The 23,296-nt window shown below is 40.2% G+C and overlaps 1 protein-coding gene across 12 annotated transcripts; it reads right to left on the reverse strand.

Moving 5' to 3' along the window:
* Positions 1-2,079: 2,079 nt before the first annotated feature.
* Positions 2,080-22,920, reverse strand: CDK7 (cyclin dependent kinase 7). 12 transcript variants are annotated; one of them, XR_006179721.1, is made up of 14 exons: positions 22,733-22,920; positions 22,536-22,595; positions 21,433-21,466; positions 19,713-19,780; positions 17,602-17,670; positions 15,762-15,872; positions 15,144-15,257; positions 13,947-14,065; positions 12,821-12,920; positions 9,487-9,573; positions 7,028-7,177; positions 5,343-5,490; positions 2,415-2,554; positions 2,080-2,289 (listed from the first exon to the last, which is right to left on the reverse strand). XR_006179721.1 is itself a non-coding variant. In XM_042875271.1 (13 exons), exons 1-13 carry the CDS (start codon positions 22,790-22,792, stop codon positions 2,264-2,266), a joined length of 1,146 nt encoding a protein of 381 aa, XP_042731205.1. In that variant the 5' UTR covers positions 22,793-22,920; the 3' UTR covers positions 2,080-2,263. The 12 variants fall into 12 exon arrangements, 9 of the variants coding, with proteins under 9 accessions (XP_042731205.1, XP_042731202.1, XP_042731206.1 ...); XR_006179723.1 differs by having other exon boundaries at positions 2,080-4,532; positions 5,183-5,490; XR_006179722.1 differs by having other exon boundaries at positions 2,080-2,554; positions 4,994-5,490.
* Between the last annotated feature and the right edge of the window lie 376 nt (positions 22,921-23,296).

Consider the following 23,296-nt stretch of genomic DNA (forward strand, 5'->3'; position numbering starts at 1 on the left):
GGCTGAACAGACCCAGTTCACTCAGCCTTTCTTCATAGGAGAGATGCTCCAGGCCCTTCACCATCTTTGTGGCCCTCCGCTGGACTCTTTCCAAGAGATCCCTGTCTTTTTTGTACTGGGGAGCCCAGAACTGGACGCAGTGCTCCAGATGAGGCCTTACCAGGGCAGAGTAGAGGGGGAGGATCACCTCCTTTGACCTGCTGGCCACGCTCTTTTTAATGCACCCCAGGATGCCATTGGCCTTTTTGGCCACAAGGGCACACTGCTGGCTCATGGCCAACCTGTCGTCCACCAGGACACCCAGGTCCCTTTCCGCAGAGCTCCCCTCCAGCAGGTCATCCCCCAACCTGTACTGGTGCATGCAATTATTCCTCCCCAGATGCAAGACTCTACACTTGCTTTTGTTAAACCTCATCTGTTTTTTTTCTGCCCAGCTCTCCAGCCTGTCCAGGTCTTGCTGAATGGCAACACAGCCTTCAGGCGTGTCAGCCAATCCTCCCAACTTCGTATCATCAGCAAACTTGCTGAGGGTGGCCATTATCCCCTCATCAAGGTCATTGATGAAGATGTTGAACAAGACTGGGCCCAGCACAGACCCCTGAGGAACACCGCTAGTTACACCGCTGGTTTAAGTTGGAAGAGGGTAGATTTAGACTTGATAACAGGAAGAAATTCTTCACTGTGACAGTGCTGAGACACTGGAACAGGTTACCCAGTGAGGTTGTGGATGCCTCCACCCTGGAGGTCCTCAAGGCCAGGCTGGATGGGGCTTTGAGCAACCTGGTCTAGAGGGAGGTGTCCCTGCCTACAGCAGGGGGTTGGAACTAGGTGATCTTAACAGTCCATTCTAAATCAAACCATGTTATGATTCTATGATTCTATGATTGAACAGTGGATGTTTGCACAGTGAAGTGGTGGATGGTGACTTTCAGCAGTGGTGACAGTGATGTGAAAGACAAGCCACATTCCAGACAGCCTTGCACAGCTGCCACGCCACAAAATAACAAGTGTCTCAATCAGCTCATCCGCTCAAATTGGTGGATTATGACCAGGGAACTGTATACAAATCTGAAAATTGGCTTCAGTGTGTTGGAACCAGTGGTGGCAACATTGCAATGCAGACTTTTGTTCATTGCTGGTGAAAATGCATATTAGTGGTGACTATGATGAAAAACAGTGTCCCATATCTGTAAATTTGACCTTTCAAGTGGTGTTATCGTCCTCTTTACATCCATTGTAGTTTCCACAGAAACTGCAGCAGCATAGTGCAGTGTGCAGTCTTCCACAGGAGACGTCACTTTCAGGGCAACCTACATTCATTAGAAGATGGAATGCTAAAAGCAGTTCATAGGTGGGAAAACGACAGTGCCTCAACAGGTATCCCAGAGATCCACTGCACTATGGTGGGCATGCAATTAAGCTGCAGCAGCAGCACCTACTGGCTTGTTTTGTTCCACTGGAGAAGTCCTGTTGCCAAACAAACACTTTGCAACAGAGCTAAACTCAGTCTATGCACTGTGAAAAATGTTCAACAAACACACATTCACAGGTCTGGTGTAGTTTCCCAAACTGGGTCTCCCTCTACCCCTATTGCAATCCTGGCTGTGAAGAAAACAGTATTTATATGTTCCCAGGCAATCTCTCCCAGAAGACAAGAATGTGTGGTAAGAAAAACAACCCAACCACTTCACAGTCATTGTGAGCACCATATTGTTTTCAGTACAGTGAACATATCCTTTGAAATTCATAAGGCAAGCTGTCTGAGTGAGTACATGCAAACTTCGTTGTTACACTGGCATATGAACTGAAACAAAAAGCCTCCCGTCTTTCTCTTATAGTGATATAGTTTTTCCAACACACATTGTGAGTGTTGGCAGACAGCCACGTACATTTAAGCTCCAGGTGCCACATTTGCCATCTTCCTCTGAAGGATGGGCCTCTGTAAAGGAATGCATGTGATTCAACAGAAAGGGTCTACAAAATTGGTCTATGTAAATCAGCAGCATGCAGGTGGTTCAGACTTGTACCTCAAAACACGAGTCAAAGCAGTGAGACAGCAAATCAGAGAGAGGGACCATCTTGCTTTTTAAGCAGCATTTTATTTAAAAAAAATTAAAAACTTCAGTTGTATTAATAAAATATTACGTTCACGTCTTACATATTAATATATTCTAAAAATAACCATCCAGTGACTATTACAGAGTTTTTCATGGTTGGGACTCAGGTCACTTGAGCTCTCATTTTCATCTGCCATCCACAGCAATCAAAAAATCAATTTTTTTGGTAGTCCTGAAAAGTGTAAATCACATTGTTAGCACAGTAAAGGGGTAATGATGAGCGATCTTTTTCACACACAGTCAGTACCCAGCAGAACTGTCTTTAGGAGGTAACAGCTCTTTAAGTCTGTGACTTACCTTCAACCACATTTCTGTTAGTATCAACTGCAGAAATGAGGGCAGCAGCACTTCTGCATTAGCATAATGCACCTCTTGTCCTCTAATTTATTCATGTACTGCTTATTTATAATCTTGATAGAATAAACCACAGCTGCCTTCTGGAATGGATACAAAGTTTTCTATAGAAGGATCCAACAATTTTTACATGTCCTATAAGCAAGTGTCCTCTAATATAAATTAACAATGAATCATTCCCACAAACCTTAAGCAAACACCCAAATTACAGAAGCGCCTTTAAACATTAATAGGCTGTTGTTTTTTTTTCCAAGCCAGTGTAGAATAGCACAGGAAACCTGCCTAATCTCAGATCTGTACTATCTTAGGAAAGAGATCACTGCTGTATTCTGTATTCTCAATTTTATGAGCTTACAGCTCTGTAGAAATGCAAATTAACAGGACTGGAAGTTTGCATCCTGAAGAAGAAGTGCTCCATTTGATTGTTTTCCAGAGTGGAAAAGGTGAACAATCAGTGGACATCAGTGCCTCCACCTACCTTACTGATTAGAAATAAGTGGCAGCAGTAGCCAGCAATTACGTATAATACTTTTTTACAGGCTCTCATTCATGTACTGCTAGTTTTCCCTTGGCAATAGATTTTTTTTTTGAAAAGTACAGCTGCTGCACATTTAAATTTAGTGAGCACTCCCCAAGGCAATCTTCTTGTGAAAAAGCAGCACTTCATGGGGATGGCATAAGTACACTCTTAGCAGCCAGTTTCTGATGACAAGATTTTACAAGAGGACACTGACTGCTTCCCAGTTTAAGCTACTCAGTTTCTGCAGTGCTACCTCAACAGGGCTGGGGAAGATGCTGTGCAAGAACAAGCACATACAAGCCTGAGAATTTCAAGGGATTACTCACTTCAAAATGACTTTTGCACATTTCTACTTTCAACAGCAGTAAAAAGATGCTGCACTCTTAAAAAAGACTGGTTCTTCCAATATTCGCTTCAACTTCATTTTAACTTCAGAAGACTGTGCCATATAAGGGTATCAGAGGAAATCCAGGAGAGCAGATTTGTTGGCTGTAACACTGGTTCTCTCTTTCTAAGCTGGTTGGGGCTATTAAGATCTACACTTTTGATACATTTGGGTTCCGCCAGCAACACAACATAATTTTCAGACATGTTTCAACAAGCACTTGAAGCAAGTGATGCTACTTTTCATGCTGACAATAAAATATCTCAAAAAGTAACGCTGAATTCCTAAAAGCCTTATTTATATCTAAACTCTGAAGTCCTAGCCTTGTCCAAGGTCTGAGGCAGAAATCTGATTTCCCCTTACTGAAGATCAGACTTTTGTAAAGATGTTAAAGCATGTTCTGATACAGCTCTGGGAACTCTGTTCACTGACAAATGCAAGATTTCAAGATTTTTTTTTGCAAGACTGCAAAACTCAGAAGCATTTCTTTCTCTTTCCTGTTATTTAGCTGACCGTATATTCTAGGGACATGGACCTCAAAATGTTAATTGCAGACACATGGTGTTAGGTGCAAGAGATAAAAAGCTTCAACTAATGACTTTAATGAATTACCTATGGTACTTGACAAATTCCCACATGTCAGCTGACCAGTGGTACTGAGGTCAGCAAATAGTGAACAGATTAAAGATTCTAATTCAAAGAAAAATTAAGCCAACGAGCTTGTGGGCAGTGCCTGGTGTGGTTGGCACTTGGGCTTTGGTGGGTGGTAGCTACAGGGTGGTTCTGGGTGGTGCTTAACAGGCCACGGGGCGGTCATGTGTCATGGGATATAGGCGGCTGCTGTGCAGCAATAAACGGGCACTTGAGCTACACCCTATGGCGTGCGTCTCTCGTGCCCCTGTGACGGGTAGGGGTGCAGAAGGAGGGGTGCTGATAAGTGTCATTATCTGGGCTGGGATTGCGTGGAGGTTAGCATCAGAGCTAATGCGTTTTACTTGTAATTCGACATAATCTAACACAGTGGGTCAAAGTGCTTGAACAGTAAGATGAACTTAAATTATTTAGTTGTCCATCTGAGCTCATGAGGAAATGCAGTTTCATGGAAGCATTTCTGTTCCAGCAAGATATCACACTCTTGTATTGAAACAGCCTCATCCTGGTAAAAACAAAACTGGTATTAACCTACTATATAGCTATTAATTGCTACTATCTAGCAAATTCCTGCTGCCAAGATGACAGACTCCAAGCTCAAGAATTAATGTTTGCCTCTCTGCTACAAGGGCTGACTAGTTTAGTGTCACATACAGCTGTTGAGTCCACAAACCTTTTCTTGCTATGAGGGTATGAAGTATGTATTACTGTTTGAGGAAAACTGGAGGTTCCGTATGGAAGTAAATGTTAGGGGATAGGCTTGCTTCTTAAAAGGATCACTGTAATGTACTGAGATCTTCCTTACCCTGCATGGTCTTAACAGTTCATTTGCTTAGTCCAAAGGAGATAGCAGAAATCCCTCTAAATTTGACTTACATTCTTTAATCTATCACATAAAAGAAATACCATATTTATTTCTTATTTCTCCCTTCTTTTTTCTAAGTGATATGAAGTTTATTAACTCACAGAGAATTTTCTTGTTTGCTTGAGAAAACAAGAAGAAAGTCTGATAGCCTCTCATTTAGTAGATAATACCACACTCCATTAAAAGATTAATGGTATTAGAGATTTCTTCTAGTTAGCAGATCTGTAAAGCATAGCAAAAGAGTCTTTTGGTACCAATTCTGTTAGATTATAGAATTAAGCCATTCTTACCTTCAAGTGCTTATATGAAAACACAAATCCTAAAGGGCTCCAGATGGTACTGGTATCCAGGGTTATTATCCATTCAGAGAGTTTTTATGTTTTGAAATACTGGAAGTACAGTTTTCTCTCGTGTTCCCATTTTAAAACAGGTGAAACATTAAGAATTTACCTTGATCTACTCCCTCTCCTCGTTTCCTTTTTAAATTCAAAAGTGTGTGTTGTTGCTCCTTTACAGCTTCTGCAGCACAGTTGGGTCTGGGTAGCAGATATCCTGGAGTGGGTCCTGGTCGATTACTGAAATACTTCTGTTTCAATGCCTTGATATTAACAGCCAGAAAAAAAAAAGTAAGCATCAGAACTTCACATACAAAGAGACTGTAATTAAATAAATAGCTTTTAATCGAGACTTCAGAAACTCCTTAAGCATCTTTGTACTGAAAGATAGCAAGATTTAATATTCTCAGTGACTACCATGGTACTTTGTTAGCTAAGAGATAACCGCAAGCTCACTTCTAGCTAGCACTCAAACATTCTAACAAAACTCTAGATGACACTGCAGGAGATCAGTGAGTTTCTAGCTCTGAAGAACTCACTTTCTGAATAAAGAGATACATGAGTAAAGATGGAAGTGAGAAAAAGAGACTAAAATAGTGTAACCAAAGTTTTGAACACTATTGTTTTGCTAGCTTTCAAAACCGGTCTTCCTATTAATTAACTGTGCTGCTTCTACAGTGTAAAATGCAAGAAGACATAGTTTGAATGAGCATGTAAGCAAGATTAACTTGATGTAGAAAAATTACATACCCTATTTTAAATTCTAGCAGTTCCACAGCTTCCATTTACTATGCTTTATGGCTTTACTTATGTAGTCTGTTAGCTCTACATTACTTTTGCTTATGCCAATTACAAAGTATTCAATGCCATGTATAAATCAAGCCAATATGGTATGCAAAAATTGCTTTCCTGCCTTACACTGTGGAGATGTCAAGACTAGAAAAATCACACAAATTCAAGTCACCATCTTACAATATGGCCTGGAAAATGTCTTCATATATATGAGTTAATATAGGAATTGTCTCAAGCATGCTGCAACTAGTTACTTGGGAAGGTACATTTTTAGAGATGGTGACTAAAACAAAACAAAATCCTTCAATATGCTCTCAAAAAGTCAATTCGTTCAAGGGTATCTAACATGCACTGAGATTTGCCTTGTCCAGCAAGCCATGAGGGAGTCCCAGCCTTGCAGTGGGGGTGCGCATGCCACCCCGTGACTGTGAGGCAATAAATATTTGAATTAGTTGCTGTGCCTAGCCCACGACAGTAATCCTATTTTCAACTAGAACAGAACATTCTGCAAGATTTTAATTCAAAGTCATTTATTTCTACCCAATAAACAGTAGTGAAACTGAGATCAATTTTACTCAAGCAAGATGGAAACTGAAATTCAGATCAAGACAATGGCTTAAATCACCAGATGCCCATTTTAAAAAAGAACCAAGAAATTTTAAATGAAATTGGAGACTGGACGAATTAAAGATGAAAACATTTTAAAAGCAGGGAATAAAACATACTATGTTAAGATTTACTCGCTAGCTTATGAAACTGAATTTTGAACGTTCACTATGATTGTCTGGCTCATACACTTTTTAGTTGTCTACCTTGGCTACATAATTGGGAATGGTGATTATCAGAGAGTGTTGTTTCAAATTTTTCTGTATAAAATGTGGGAAATATGCTTACAGTATTTCACAGACAGATATTCCATTTCAGACCTGGCTTCTTAGCTTCAGAACACATTTATCTGATATTTTGAGTATGTTAATGAAGATTAGAACACATACAGGTGTACTATACCTGAGTGGCTGTAACTCTAGAACAAGGATTAAATGTAAATAATCCTTGTAGAAGACTAAGTAAATCATCTCCAGCTGCACTGAAGATATGTTGAAGAGGCATTCCAGGGAAAGACTTAAATGTGACGTAATCCGGAAGACTTGTCATTCCCTACAAAGACACAAAAATGGAATGTCTGTTTTTCAAGATTGAAGGCGTTTAGCTTTTCACAGAAATGAAACTTCATATAGCTGTATCCACAGCAGAAGCTAACTGTTCTTCAGACACCCTGTTAATACCTGATCACCGAGTGTGGGAATAATAGGTCATAAAAATTACTCTAAAAAAAAGAATTGACGCAGTATCCATTACCAAGTAATCTTTCACCCTCTTGCTTCAGTAGTGAGTAGTACAATAGGAAACAAAATTAACAAAGGAAGCATGGAGGAACTTTCACAGTGAGTGCAAAGTAAAACTAGCAGACAGTAGAAGAGACAAGATACACAGAGGAGCCAATGTGCACTTCCTCCTGGTAATATACTGTCCACTTCAAAGTTTGTCATCCATCATTAGCATTTTGAGCTACTTTTTCAAATGCACGTTTTATTTATGGGCTAAAGGGAAGGAAAGGAAAAACCAGTTAAACAAAAGATGAATGGCATTTTTGCCCCCTTTAGGTACAAAAAAACCCCAACCAACCAACCAACCCTTCTATTCAAATTTCACCATAAAACTAAACCAGTTACAGACAATTATCTAGATGTCAGTAAGCATTTTAAACCTTTAAATCAACATATTTCAGTAAGTTTGCTCATCAAGTTTATTCAAGCTAAATAAAACACTAATGCTGTAGTAAAAAATGTGTGCAATCAGTTACAACTTTGACTGCAAAGGTTTCAATATTTGAAAATCATAGGTTTGGAAATAAATTTGAGAATGCATTATCTCTGTTGTGCTAATGAATTTCCTGTCCTCTCCTTTTCTCACCTCCAAGAAAGAGAAAATATCACTGCAAAAATCTTTGTGCCTCCCTTTAGAATCCTAGAATAACAGAACTGTGTGGGGCTAGTATTGCCTTACACAAAATTTTTTCACATAGCTATAGATCCATTTAGTGACCACCTCAGGTAGCACCTAAGCACCATTCATACAAAGGAAAACCGGCATACAGGAGGAACAGTTGCAGGATACAATGACCCTTGATCCCTCAGGGGTCGGTCCTGGGACCGGTGCTCTTCAACGTCTTCATCACTGACACAGACAATGGCATCGAGTGCACCCTCAGCAAGTTTGCAGACAACACCAAGCTGAGCAGTGCAGTCGATGCACTGGAGGGAAGGGAAGCCATCCAGAGGGACCTGGACAGCCTGGAGAAGTGGGCCCATGAAAACATAAGGAGGTTCAATGAGGCCAAATGTAGAATGCTGCACATGAGCCAGGGCAATGCCAGGTATTTATACATACAATATTATACAAATATATATGTATCTGTATAAATACAAACAGGGAAGATCTCCTTGAGAGCAGCCCTGCACAGAAGGACTTGGGGGTCCTGGTGGACGAGAAGCTGGACACGACCCAGCAGTGTGTGTTTGCAGCCCGGAAGGCCAACTGTGTTCTGGGCTGCATTAAAAAGGGGTGGCCAGCAGACAGAGGGAGGTGATTGTCCCCCTCTACTCGGCTCTTGTGAGGCCCCATCTGCAGTACTGCATCCAGGCCTGGGGCCCCAGTAGAGGAAGGACGTGGAGCTCTTGGAGTGGGTCCGGAGGAGGGCCACTAAGATGGTCAGAGGGCTGGAGCTTATATGGAAAAAAGAAGTGCCCTAAGATGACTGACAACACCTAGCTATTCTGACTGAGCACAGCTAGACAGGTTACCATTCATGTTTTAGATGCAGCTTGTGTGGCAGATGAAGGCTTAAGGATACAATGCCACTGAAAGCCAGTGGTGCCAATCACAAGAAAAAAAAAAAAAAAAAAAAAAAAAAAGGGTCCACTGCAGTGACAGACACTGAATTCTGTATATTACCAGAGAGTTATTCTGAGAAATCTTTTTGCCTCAGAACTGTCTTTCTTTCTTTTAATGGATCCCGAATAAAAAACCTGGACAGCCCAACTTAAGGTCCTATAAATTGTTCCTAACATTGAAAGCAATTAGAGCCTTTCAAGTTAAAACATCAATATATCAAGAATCTCAAGAACATTAAGCAATCAATACTAATTTTATATCAATAGCATGGGAAACTGTGGACCAAGAAAGGAAATTAAGATGTCTCTCAACTGCTGCATGATGCTAAAAACACTGTTGTAATGATTAGAGATTAGAGATAGAAGTCTCAGCTCCTTATCTTCTTTCTTTGTGAGGGGCAGCTGCATTCTGAGAACTTAATGAAATATTCTGATACATTTTTAAAGTTAATTTCAAAAGCAAAAGTAGAGTCAAGTAAAATTAAAGTCAGAGTGTTAAACAAAAGGACTCACAGGCCACTGTTCTTCTGTTGGAGTGCCCAGTGTTTCAAAAATCCTTGTTAACTGGTCAAGATCAGAGTCTCCTGGCAAGAAAGGAACCTGGAGGAAGGCAACAGCTCATTTAAACTAAATTCTAGACTTAATTACAGAAATTATCTTAGAGTGGCTCCTCATAATTGCATTACACATTCAAACTGAAACATCTTTGTATACCATGTGCCTGTAACAAGGGACACTGAACACTTAAAGCTATCTAGTGACATCCATATAGATTTTGAACATTTCTTGTAACCCAGGCTTACTATCAGTGACTTGACAGAATAGAACAAAACATAACATTAAAACCACTACAGCATCAATGTAGAATCATGCTTTTATCAAGCTAAGTTGTTTTACCCTGGGCTGTAAATTTACAGTCTGTTGATCACAATAATCTTTCCAGCACCTACAACCTCAAGATAGGTGACATTACATGACATTATATATATAAACATTAACGTGGATTGCAATCACATTACAAAAGTGAGAATTAATAACAGTAGAACGAAAGAGCATCAAGAGAAATTATACTGACTCATATCCATAAAGGATTAAACTGCCTAACAAAGACAAGATGTCAACTAAGCTGGGCAGAAGACAGAAAAAAACGGCATGTCTGTCCAGTTTGAGCTGTCATTCATGCAACAGGCACACAGTGAAAGAAAAAAAAGGGACTTTGTGAACAAAAGTGAAGTTAGAGACAGTATTTTAATCATAAGGACAGAAAGAGCATAATGAACACCCTTGTAAGGCAGAGCACTCCATTTTGGTGCCTTGAAAGCCCATTGAAGATCTTTAAGAGCTTTTGTAAAGCTCCCGGAAATTTCACTATCCTTCAATCCAGTACACCAGGAAGAAGAAGAGACAGATATATTTAAAACTATCATAGTGATAAAACCTTGCCATAAACATCATCTGCTTCATAAGAAAAATAAATAATTTAATAGAATTAGATCATGTCTTTGCTTTCTAACTTTCCACAATGTACACAACTTCAGAGGTCTAATCCACACCTGTCCAACCTGCAGCCCACACACAGCCTGGCCCAGCCTGCCCTGCAGCTGTTCCCTGCCCTGTACCATCACAGCAGTGACTCTGCCCTGCCAAGTAGCCCAGCCCCGCCTCCAGCATGCAACCACTGCCGGCAACAACCAAACAGCAGTGTGCAACTGGCACTGCCTGGAATGAAATCAGGGCATGGCGTGGATGCAGTGCACTTAAGGCTCAAGTTAAGGCAAATAATTGCATGTATTGAGGCATATTGCTTAAACACAGTCCTGTGAACAGCGAAAAATATGCAGCTGTGCTTTCCATTTTGATTAAGTAATTTGAGAATGGGTTTCAAGGCTGCAGGAAAAATCACCAATTCTTCGGTATATTTGAATTAAAGCGTGATCATGTCTCTCTGTTGGACCCCTATAAGCCCTATTTTACCAAAGAGAATTATCTTCACAGATCTTCACTTCACAATCACACCTCATTAATATGCCATTGCTCTTTGGCCGTACGCATATTTGTGAACAACTGTTTTCAAGGATCAAACAGTAAAATTTCATAAAAATTTCTGATGAACACTTTGGCAACGCACTTATTGCGACCATTGCTATCAAACCAGGCTAATGTACAAAAGCAAAGTCAAATGTTTCACTAGGTCTGTGCTGTTGCTGCTTTTTAGGTTTTAATAAGAAATACTACAGAATAAAATAAGTTTTGTTTACTTATGTGCATTAACTATATATTTTACGAGGGCTGCTCCAAAAGTAATGCCTCCTATTTTACTACATTGGCCTACACTGCCAGAGGTGGATGTTGGTGGTATGATAGTAGAGGTGGACCCTTCCTACATTGGTAGGATATACCCCATCCCATGTTGTTGCTGTGTGACAGATGGCAGCAGTGGGGCACTCTGACAGAATGGCATCTGACATGGAAGTGCAGATGAAGCAAGAGGTGTGTTATTGAATTATTCCACATGGAAAAAAAATGGCATGCACTGATATCCATCCATACTTGCTGAACATTTATGGGGACCACAGAGCAGATGGGAGGAGGTGGACGGTGCGTATCAGCACTGATGCCATCACAGCAACTGTGAACAGGTATCACCTTCACAGGTAGAGATTTTTATAAGCATGGCATGCAGGCTCTTGTTCAACGTTGGGAAAAAAAACACAGCTAATAGTGGTGACTACATTGAAAAACACTGTTTTGTAGCTGAGAATTTGCTCTATCAAATAACTACTGTGCTATTTGTATTTGTTGTTGTCTCCATGGAAATAACTAGCAGTCATCTCTTCTGTAGCATTCCACATATACACAGTGCAAGATTATCCCTTTTCACTCAACATGGCCCAGGCAAGCCAGAAGGTTGGACACCTGTGGCCTCATCTATGTTTATGCATGCACTACTGATGCTTCTTAAGCAACCACTCTATATTTCCATTCTGAACTTGTACTGGCACACCTATACATATGACAAATCAGACAAGGCAAATGACATATTCCCAAGTGTTTTCAAACAGACTAGTTACCTAATCAGGCTCACAATACAACATACACTTAAAGTGCATAAATCAAGCAGAACCTGCTTATTTTGGGAAGTTATACTGCAGGCTACTTCATGCTTTCAGCTATGCTTGTACCCCCTGCCCTCCACTTCCTACCTCCTACTTCAGTGTTTTCAGAAGACCTACATAATTGCTTATTTCCATAACGCATATTTATGGATGATTACACCCGTACATAACATCTTGCTGAGGAGTGACATAATGTAATCTTGACTATCTCCAGCCTCACTCCAGTCTATTAACTAGCCACAGTTTACAACAACAACAGTACATTTTCAGCTCATTACAAATAAATCTACAGTGGTACTGTGGTCATTATTCCCAATTATTGGTAAACAATTTATAGAGTGTACATGTACATATGATGCCAAATGTTCTGAGAATATCATAGATGAAAACTGAGGAATGGCTGTGTGAAAAGAAAACACGGAGAGGACTGGAAGAGTAACCTACTTCACTCACCTTCCCAAAGGCAGAACTGTGATACTCTGTTGTACTTTTTTGCCTAGCTGTTTTTTAAGGTTTCCAATCTTTGCAATGGTTTTGGAACCTCAGCTTATTAGAAAATTTCCCCTTCCTTATAGGTACCAAACTTATGGAAGTTATTTCCTTCCTGCCCCCTTTCATTGCTCCTAGGAAGTAGCCTAAGTTTCTATTGATTATACTACTGCAGGGAAGAAGAAACCCACATCTAAAATGCACTGAAGAACAAATACAAATGCTTACATTTGAAGACTTACCCTGAGAAGCAGCTCGGCTAGAATACAACCAACAGCCCACATGTCAACACCGACACCATACATTCTAGCACCAAACAGTAGTTCTGGGGATCGGTACCATCTGAACAGAAAAAAATGTTTCAGGAGAACCTGGTTTTACTTGATGTATGCTGCAGCAGTGCAAGACTACAAGAATTCTGCTCTTGCCCATGTATTTTCTAAACATTAAAGAACCACAAAGCGTTGTTGTTGTTTTGTTTTTTGTTTGTTTTTGTTTTTTAAGTTTGAAAAGCATTGCATTGTACATCATGGGGCTATGTGTAACCACAGTTTTACTACAGCTGAGCTAACGGGCAAACAACAGAATTGCAGATATGCAAAGGAAAAAGTATAAAAGTATATAGGGAGGCTTACATGTTACAGACTGTTGTTTTCTTTAAATTTATTTTCAATAAATGGTACTTTAAGACAGAGTTCCTTTCAGCTTTCAAAAATACAACTAGCAACAGACTTAGAAATTAATTTTGTGTAAAATACATCTTGGCAGCAATTATTTGAAGCTGGGCAAGATTTGATATACACTGCATTTCAAACAACTGTATCACTGATGCCTTTTGATTGAATGAAGGTATTAAACAGTTTTGCTGTATAGTTTTAGCATTACAGTGGACCAAAGGAAACTTATTTTGCAGTAATTTGTTGTTGTTGGTTTTTTTTTTTTTTTTAAAAAAAAAAGAGTACATGTCTTAAGTAAGCACATCAAAAATGACATTAACTTAACTGGGTTGAGCTTTTACATCACAATAGTTAATATGCCTCACTACAAAAGACTGGTGGGTTCATGATTAGCAGCAAGTAACAACTGTCTCTCTGAAAGCTTGATTTATAGGTAAATAAATGTTATTTTCACGTGCTTCAAAACCATATCATACCATAGAACAACCTCCAGGGACACAAATTCTAATCATTCTTTAAAACACTGCTAAAAAGCATTTTATTATGCTTTCTTTACGCAAAGTTATGAGACCTTTTGCCACTATAGTCATACTACTTGAGCTAGAAATCAAACTTGAAATGTGTTGCTTTAACTTGGTGTATTCCACAGGGTAATACATAACATTTACCATCAATCTAAGAAATGTCTTACCTTGTTACTACTTGGTGTGTGTAAACTCTGTTTGGGCTTCCAAAAGATTTTGCCAAGCCAAAGTCAGCCAATTTCAAAACACCGTTTTCATCTAACAGCAAATTATTTGGTTTAAGATCCTGTCAGCACAGAAAGCAAAGAAGGAATCCTGTCGTTAATAAAAACAGACATACAGAGAACATCCCAGCAAGAGTATAGTAACAGTATTCTAAAACTCAGTCTAAATATATTTTGAGTTTTTACACTGTGATGAAGAAAACAAATGACATCATTTCCACATAAATGAAAATAAAAAAATCATCAAACATCACAGTTTGAATATTATGATATTTAATTTCCAGAGCTCAAAAACACAGATTTGTGGTAGGTTTTTGCTTTGCTGCAAGAACGTTACTTCTGTCTTACTGCACTGTTGAAAAAAAAGAATAAGATGATCGCTAATTTGTCTGACAGCTGGAGAGGTTACGGGACTGATATAGTTTAATACAGTAACAGTGTTGTGTCCTGGATGCAGCCAGGAGGCACAAAGCCATTTACTTGCATCTCCTCATAACCAAGTGAGACAGGAAGAGCAAGAAAATTCATAGACTGATATAAAACAAAGGGCATTTAACAGGTGAAAGGAGGAAAAAAGCCCAAAAACAACAAGAAAAAAACTAAACAAAATCCAAAAAACAAGGGACTCAAAGGAATTCACTTATCACCTCCCACAAGCAGAGACTGCCCAAATAGCCTCTGAGCAACAGCCAACTTGGAAGACAAAATATTTTCCTATATCCCATTTTTTAATTTTTATTTATTTATTTTTACACTGTTGTACCACAGACAGCATTTCTCTGGGCCACTTGGGTCAGCTGCCCCAAGTGCTTCATCCTGTCCCAATCTTGAGCCCCTCCAAGCAGATCTGCTGGGTTAGAGGCAGAGCAGAAAAAGGCTTGAGGATGCGCAAGCAGTGCTCAACAGGTGGAAAGAAGCCCACTGTTTTAACTACAGATTCAAAATACAGCATGATGCAAACTCCTATTAAGAAAGTTAACTTCATCTAAGCCAGACTAGATCACAGTTCTAACCAAAGTCATGAATCACTTGAGACAGCTTGACAAAGGCTGCTCAAAAAGTAGCACCTCCTGTTTTGTATGTTGACCCACAGCGTCAGAGGCAGATGGTGGTATGGCAGTAGAGGTTGAACCTACTCACCAATATCCCATTACATTCTTTTGCCACGTGACAGATGGCAGCAGAGAGGCAGTCTAACAAAACAGCATCTGACATGGAAGTGCAGATGAAGCAAAGCTGCAGAACTGAGTTCTTCTATGTGTAAAAAAAAAAAAAGGTACTTGCTGACATTTTCACTGACACTTGCTGAATGTTTATGGAGACCAAACAGTGGATGTGAACATAGAGAAGAAGGGGTGGTGCGTTACTGCAGTAGAGACAGTGAGTGACATCTGCTGATGCTGGTTTTTAAGAGCGTGGCAAGCAGGCTCTTGTTCATCGCTGATTAAAATGCATAGCTAAGAGTGGTGACTACGTTGAAAAACAGAATTTGCTCTGCTGTATAGAGCTACTGTGCTTTTTGCATCGTAGTTTCCATGGGAATTAATAGAAAGCATTACTTTTGGAATGGCTTACACATATAAGCATCTACACTATAGATGTCAGTAATTCTTAACATTTCCAGCATTGCAACTGCCACTGCTCAACAGCTAGTGCAACCCTATGCACTGCAAACCAATGAAGGTTTCATTATTCAGACTAAAATTCAATCAAAAGTGACATTTGTTATGGAAACAAAGGCATTTAGAGCATGCTTACCCTGTGCAGAATCCATTGTTGATGTAAATACTCTAATCCTTGCAGTGTCATCAGCATGTAGGCTTTGATGTGAGCTTGTGTTAACACAATACTAGTATCCTTTATAATAACCTGCAAATGTTACATTGACAATGGTAGATTGATAAGCACAAAAGCTTATAATGCAAAATTATTCCGCAGTTTTTTCAGCTCAAAAGTTAGCTTATGCTTTAGGATAAAGTTGCAATTAGTAGCTATACATACTCTACTGTTCACATCCTTTGTCCAAAAACAAAACAAAACAAAACAAAACAAAAAAAAAAACCCCAAAAACAAAAACCAGACTCCCCTCCCCCCAAAACAACCCATAAACAAAAAAACAAAACAAAACAAAAAACCCACAGGTCTATACTGATCTAGATATCAGAACCGGAGTAGGGACTCCAGATGGTCTATTGTGAACTTGGCATAAGCAGCTCATTTAGAAAATTGGCAGGAAGCATGATTTTATTTTATCTTCATACCAAACATATCCAATCTTACAAGTCAAAAGTTGTACACAAAAATAACAGATGTGTTAATAATCTACAAGAAATTATATTCCTACATGTTCATTTGTCCTCCGTGCAATTTAAGCATCTAATCCTTGTTAACACATTGGTTTCCTTTTTCTCCCCCCACAAAGACAGGGAAGTATAGCCACGACACTATATTTTAACAAACTTAAGTGTTCAACATAGTTTAATTTTTAACATCAAAATTCTAGTGAACATCCTCCTTAAAAATACTTTCTAAGTCACTCCCTCAAAATCGTTTAATATTGCTTTTCAGTTCATTAGTACCATTTCTCAAGATTTAAATTGTTTGAGATTTACAAAGCAACAGCCTAAAACCAAAGAATTTCCAACATGCAGCACGTGCCTAATCACAACACGCCTCAGTCCCTAACAAAGGTGTCTGAATGATACCGCAACATGAATAACTGCTCTGCATTGTGTTACTAAGTATTTAATTCCTCCTTGTACAGTGCACCTTCTTGATTCCTAAACACTGCATAGTTACTAAGTAGAAATGAATCCTCTAGAAAGTACAGGCATTACTTCTACGAGCAAAAAGAAGAAAAGTAAAACTTCAGTCTTATATTCCTCTGAGATTCAAGAAACTTGTCAATGCTTTACTTTAATATTTTAAGTGTGAGCTCCAGGGTCTCACGCCATATGTACAATGGGTTAATTTCTTCCAGAGTATGGATATGCATATACAGATCTGACATGAGAATCATCCAAAATGTCTTCTCAGCAGTGCTCCACAATGAAGCATCTGCACTGAAGTATTTGATAAAAATATTTTGGCAAAAGACAAACTAACGAAACATCTATAAGAGTCAGGCTTGCAAGCAAGCACCACTGTCAAATTTAAAAGAAGGGTCCAGGAGTATGTGACTTCTAGTCAGATCATTACATGGCATACTTTAATAACATCACACTTACTTGTGCATGTTTTACATTACTGTGCTTAGCAATTGCATTCTGAGATCCTGGCTTATGATCAAGTGGTTCTATGCTCTGACTGAAGTCCTAGAAAACTAATATAGTAAACATTCTGTTTCCTGGTAACAGCGCTGACAGAAATTACTTAAAAGTAAAGGCATTTTCAGTTGAAATTACACAAAAACTGTCACACTATTCCAACTCTTTTAAAGGTATAATATTAATCAAGTTACATAATGAAAGACACCATTATAAAAAGAAAATTAAAAAAAAATACAGTAAAAGTAAGGCTATAAAAATATGTTTTTCAGAACGCATTTTCAAAATGCATTTGAAGACGCTGAAATAAGAGATATCTTAATCCGTCTTACCTCAAGGTCTGTTTCCATGAAGTCAAACACCAAGCTAATATTGGATTTGTGTCCAAATGCATCTAAAAGCTGTAAAACAAAATATGTTATGATGAACTATACTCCCTCAACTCCAGTTTTCTAAAATTCCACTCTACTCTAGTTTGCACAGGCACTTTCAGTTTACTGGCAGAGACAGACAGGCACAGGACTACCTACGGCCTAGACCTGGGAAAGCATGGAACTGATCTCACAGTTCTGTCTTGAATCTTGTTTTCTTTAATGTAACCCCGTAATATGAAGTAGCACTGTTGCAGTTCGCCTACCTGCAACACAAAATTTATTACTCAGTTTAGTTCTTAACTCAATAGCCAAGAAGTCCACATTATCTGGTAACATTTTATACAACTACCTCTCCATCCTAGAATTAAAAATCTTGAATTCATAGAATCACAGAATTGTTTGAGGTGCTAAGGATCCTTAATGATCACCTAGTCCCTCTCACCTACAAGGAAAAGGGACACACACAGCCAGATCGGGTTTCTAAGAGCCCTATTCAGCCTGACCTTGAATGTCTCCAGGGATGGAGCATCCATCACATCTCCAGGCAACCTCTGCCAGTCAGTGCCTTACCACCCTCACTGCACAAATTATTTTCCTTTTGTGCAATCTAAATCTTCCTTTTTATTTTGAAACCACTTCCTGTAGTCCTACCACAACAGACCCTGCTGAAGAGTCTGCCTCCTTCCTTCCTACAGCCCCCCTTTAGATAGTGAAAAGCCACTATCAGGTGTTCCCAGAACCTTCTCTTCTCCAGGATGAACAGGCCCAGCACTCTCAGCCTGCCCTCATAGCAGAAATGTTCAATCTCTTGGATATTTTTTTGGCCCTCCTCTGGACAAACTCCAACAGGTCCACATCTCTCCTGTATTGAGGACGCCACATCTGGATGCAATACTCAAGGCAAGCAGAGCACAGAGCAGAACGGCAGGATCAGCTCCCTCACCCTGCTGGCCACACTTCTTCTGATGCAGCCCAGGATACAGTTGGCTATCTGGGCTGCAAGTGCACATTGCTGGTTCATATCCAGCTTACCATCCAATACCCCCAAGTTTCTGCTAACTTTGATGGATATTCCAAAGCACACCTTGCATCCTTACCCTCTACCCAAGCTCAACTGTTATATAGAACTTCTGCCCTCTTGGATTCATGAATGATTGCAAATTTGCCAAATTCCTTCTCACACTGTTGATATCATCTGCTTCTGTAATGCCTGTGGAAATAAACTTGAGAGATTCACTATGTTCTGTGTGAAATACATGGATTGCCTTCTACTGCATAATTTATACATACTATTGTTTTGTGATTGCTTCCCCCCCCCCCCCCCACTATCAGTTCCACTTTACTTACCAACCAAGTTCAGTAGACTTCTCTGTGTACTGTAACCACTTTGAAAGTTAAATTCACAGTCCAGAAGAGTACTGTACCTCCAGTCCAAAATGCTAAATAAAAACTCCAGAGAATTCCTATCTGGTCTAGTGGTTATGGCAAAGTTTTGAATGACCTACATTTGCTAATTTTAAAGTACCTTCAGCTCCCGCTAAGTATCTGTAGACAGAAGTCAATTTAAGTAAGACTGAAACAAGACAGGAATCACACTACCTAACAATGGGTTTAAGTGGCAGCAATAAAACCTAATAAAAACTATGTGAATCCCACTTCACTGTTACTTACAAAGCCTGCTTTTGGCTGTCACAATTTCCTCTGCCGCTAGCCAGTTCAGGTAAATTTAACACTGCACTCGTTTGCATTTGTATAATTGAAATATAAAAATAAATAGATAAATAAAAATCAGACGATCTAAATTTCTAGAAGCCTTCCTACCTTTGATTTCCATAACCATGAGCTAAATAGTAAAGGATTTAAAAGTAAAAAGACTAACATAATAAAAATAATAAAAATAACATTTATTAAGAAAACAGATGTTTTTCTGCAACAACTGTTTCACTGTTCACCTTGGGCAAAGAATCTACAATAAAGTAGCTTTCTGATAACTAGTTTTAAATTTCAGTTTGAAACTGTATCAACAGTATTTGGGAACTGATTTTAGAAGTAGCATTCATTTTACTTACACCAATAACATTCAGATGGCTTAGTTCCTGCAACAACTTTATCTCTCTGAGAGCTGTTCTGTTGATTCCTATATCGAAAAAAGTAATGAAATAGAATAAAATTAAAAATTTCAAATTAAACTCCAGCAAAGAAACCTCTTACTCTGTTGTTCATTGATTATTTAACATTACAATCCTTTTCCTCACCGCTCATCTATTTGTTAAAGCCAAGCAGACTGCCACAGATACGTAGATTGCTGCAGACAAAATATAGGTAATAATTAGAAGATATAGATTATAAAGCAATGTATACATTCCTTTGGCTAAAAAGGTCTGTTCTACAACAAGCCTAGAAAAACAGTTTCCAAGTTATAGCAAGATTTGATTTTGTTTTAAAGTAAAGTTACGTCCTGGAAATTTCAGTTCTACACTGCATCATTTCCAGAGGGAGGTAGAATGAACATGATTTTTGGGAAAAAAAAAAAAAAAAAAAAAAAAAAAAAAAAAAGGCTATTTCAGATGGAAGAGGTAAGAAAATTTCTCTTCTGCAGTTGTACTACAACACAAAAAGTACTGGCCAAAACCTGCTCACCCTAACACAAATCCTGTAACAGACAGATTTCATAAAGAAAAACCTGGGGCGGGAACTTTGATGGCCATCCATACTGCATCCCATCAAACCATGCACACTAGTAACAACTCCTCTCTCAAAAACATGCTGGTATGAATGGCTAAGACAACTTACTGGCAGACAAACACTACTGCACTTCATTGTGCAGCAAGTTTCAACTATGGGTGCTCAGAAAAAGCGCTATCCCCACTTTTATTCAACATATAAGATTCTAGCAAAGATTTGGGTGCAGTGATGGATTAATTTACACTCTCATTTCACCTACTTTAATTCCTTCTTTAGAAACAAACAGACAGTGTCTGCTCTCATGTGGGCATATTTTTTATACTAAAAAAAAAAAAAATTCGAAGTATGCAACCAGTTAAGCACAAGGAAAACCAGACATGATCACTCTTCTTTTTCTTGAATTATGGCTGCAGGCCCTAAAAGATGACTGTCCTTAAAGGACATTAGTCTAGTGAAGACCAGGTGAATCACAGCTCTGTGGCAGTTGACACAACTGGAAGACTCTGGGATGTCTAGTTCTTCCTTAGAATGGAACTGAAGAATTTTCACAAGAATTTGGTAACCGGTGCAGGATCCCTGAAGGATGGCAGCTACGCCCATATGACTGCACACTATTGCACCAGATAAGCAAAAAGCAAAGACCAGGATTATTGGGTTTTAATTGCAACATCAATGCCTGAATGCATGTGGCTGGTCAGAGCAATTTATCAAAAGAAACTACTGCACAAATATAATTTCTCAAAACAAAACAAGCAAATTTACGCAAAGAAAAGATTTTTAGAATCTTGTTTTTACTCATTGTTTTCATGTGATGTTTTCTGAGACAAAAAAGATAAGCACTCGCACCTCCTTTGCACAATTAAGACACAGAGGCACATGTAAGCATCAGAACTATTATTCTATGCTATACTCATGTTTGGGTTGCACCTAAACTGAGAAAGTTGACAGCCATCTATGCGCAGTTAGACATACAGTACGAGAGTACTGTATTTTTGAGGTTATTTTTTTCTGTCCCCCTAAGTTTGGAAGGAATCAATCACCCAGTCTGCAGAAACAAAACCAATAAAAGCAGCTTATATAACATGAACTTATTTTAATACTTACCATCTTTAGCTTCTGATCGGTGTCCCAATTTAATCTGAAAATAAATGTCTCATATTATACAAGGTCAAGCCACAGGCCGCAACAGTACAGTTACATCCTTTGGTGTTATTTTTCCAATGCAGGTTGAGTTTTAATACCACATTTTCAAGTCCAGGAAGAGTAAAATTTAATAAAATGTCTCTGATGAACACCTTGAACCCTCATTAAGAGCTGCAGCCACTGCCATCCAATCAGACTCATGCATTAGTTGTACAAAAACAAGGTGAAATATCTCTTTAGTTTTATTTTGCTGTTGCTCTTTTAGTGCTTTAATTAAAAAAAGTGCTGTTACTTCTATATGTTAACAATACCGAATATTTTACAAGGACTGCTCTGCAATAATGCCTCCTATGTTATTACACTGGCCTATGATGTCAGAGGTGGATGCTAGCGTGGCAGTAGAGGCTGAACCTTCCCATTCTGTGTTGCTGCCATACGACAGATGGCAGCAGAAGGGTACTCTAACAAAATGACATCTGACATAGAAGTGTGAATGAAGCAAAGGTGTGTTGCTGAACTACTCCATGCAGAAAAATGGCACCTACCGAGATTCATCGACACTTGCTAAACATTTATGGAGACCAAACAGCAAGTGTGAGCACAGTGAGGCAGCAGGTGATGCATTTCAGCACAGGTGACGACAACAGCAGGTCAGCTTCACTGGTACAGATTTATGCAATTGCAGCACGCAGGCTTTTGCTCACTGCTAGTGACAATGCCTAACTAATGGTGGTGTCTCTGCTGAAAAATAGTTTTTGGTATCTCAGAACACGCTCTACCACATAGTGTCACTGTGCTTTTCACATCTGCTGTAGTTTCCATAGAAGTAAAATGGAGGTTTTGCTTTCAGTCCGGCCCATGTATACATGGCCCAGAACAATCCGACCTCACTACACGTGGCACAGACAAGCAAGAAGGCCAGGCAGCCATAGATTGTGCTACCTTCGTTTTCTTTGCCAACGGCTCTAGCAACCCTCACGCACTACCCACGGCAGCCGTCCACACAAGCAGCGCTGCAGGGCAAGGCGCTCAGCGACACAACAGAGGGACGTTCCAGCACTCACCTTTTTGATAGCAACGATCTGCCCCGTGACCTTGTCCTTTGCCTTATACACAGTAGCAAACTACGGGGAGAGAGAGACGCGCGTGAGCGCATCGGCAGGGCGGCCCGCAGCGCCGAGCCGGCAGGCCCGGACACTGCGGCGGACGGCCCGCCTCGCGCACCCCGGCCACCCCCCAGAGGGCCCCGGCAGCCGCTCACCTGCCCTTCCCCCAAGAAGTCCAGTTTCTCGTAGCGCTTCGCACGAGCCCGCGCATCCATGGCCTCCGAGCGGAAAAGACGAAAAGAACCCGAGGCCGGAGAGACGAGACACGAAGCGGAAGAGCAACGACGGGGCTTTATCAGCCCCCGCGCCCGGCGTCGCTTCAGGCCCGCCGCCCCGCCCTGCCGCTGGCTGCCCCGACGCCACCGCGCGGCCGCCCCAGCCCCCCGCGCCGCGCGTCGCAGCCGCGTCAGCTCGGGGGCGGGCCGTGCACCGCCCTGACCGCGCTGCTTGGGGGCGGCGGGCTCTGATGGCCTGCTGCCGCGCAGGCGCAGTAGAGCTGCGGCGAATCAGACCTCGGTTAGCCGCAGAGAACGCTTCGCGGTTGCGCAAATGGCACGACTGCAATAGTGCAGTCGAGGGCTGCGTGGTTTGTAGAAGAGATAGACAAGGAAGGAGGGGCGGGGAATTGCGCTCTGCGTTAAAAACCGGACGTGGATTGTGAACATGGATTATGGAGAGCTGCCTGCGAGGAACAGCCAGGGTCAGGCAGAGAGCTCGTG

This window comes from Lagopus leucura, unplaced genomic scaffold (genome assembly GCF_019238085.1).
Source record: "Lagopus leucura isolate 7727_CA_CO unplaced genomic scaffold, USGS_WTPT01 Super-Scaffold_100014, whole genome shotgun sequence".
NCBI classification, from domain to species: domain Eukaryota; kingdom Metazoa; phylum Chordata; class Aves; order Galliformes; family Phasianidae; genus Lagopus; species Lagopus leucura.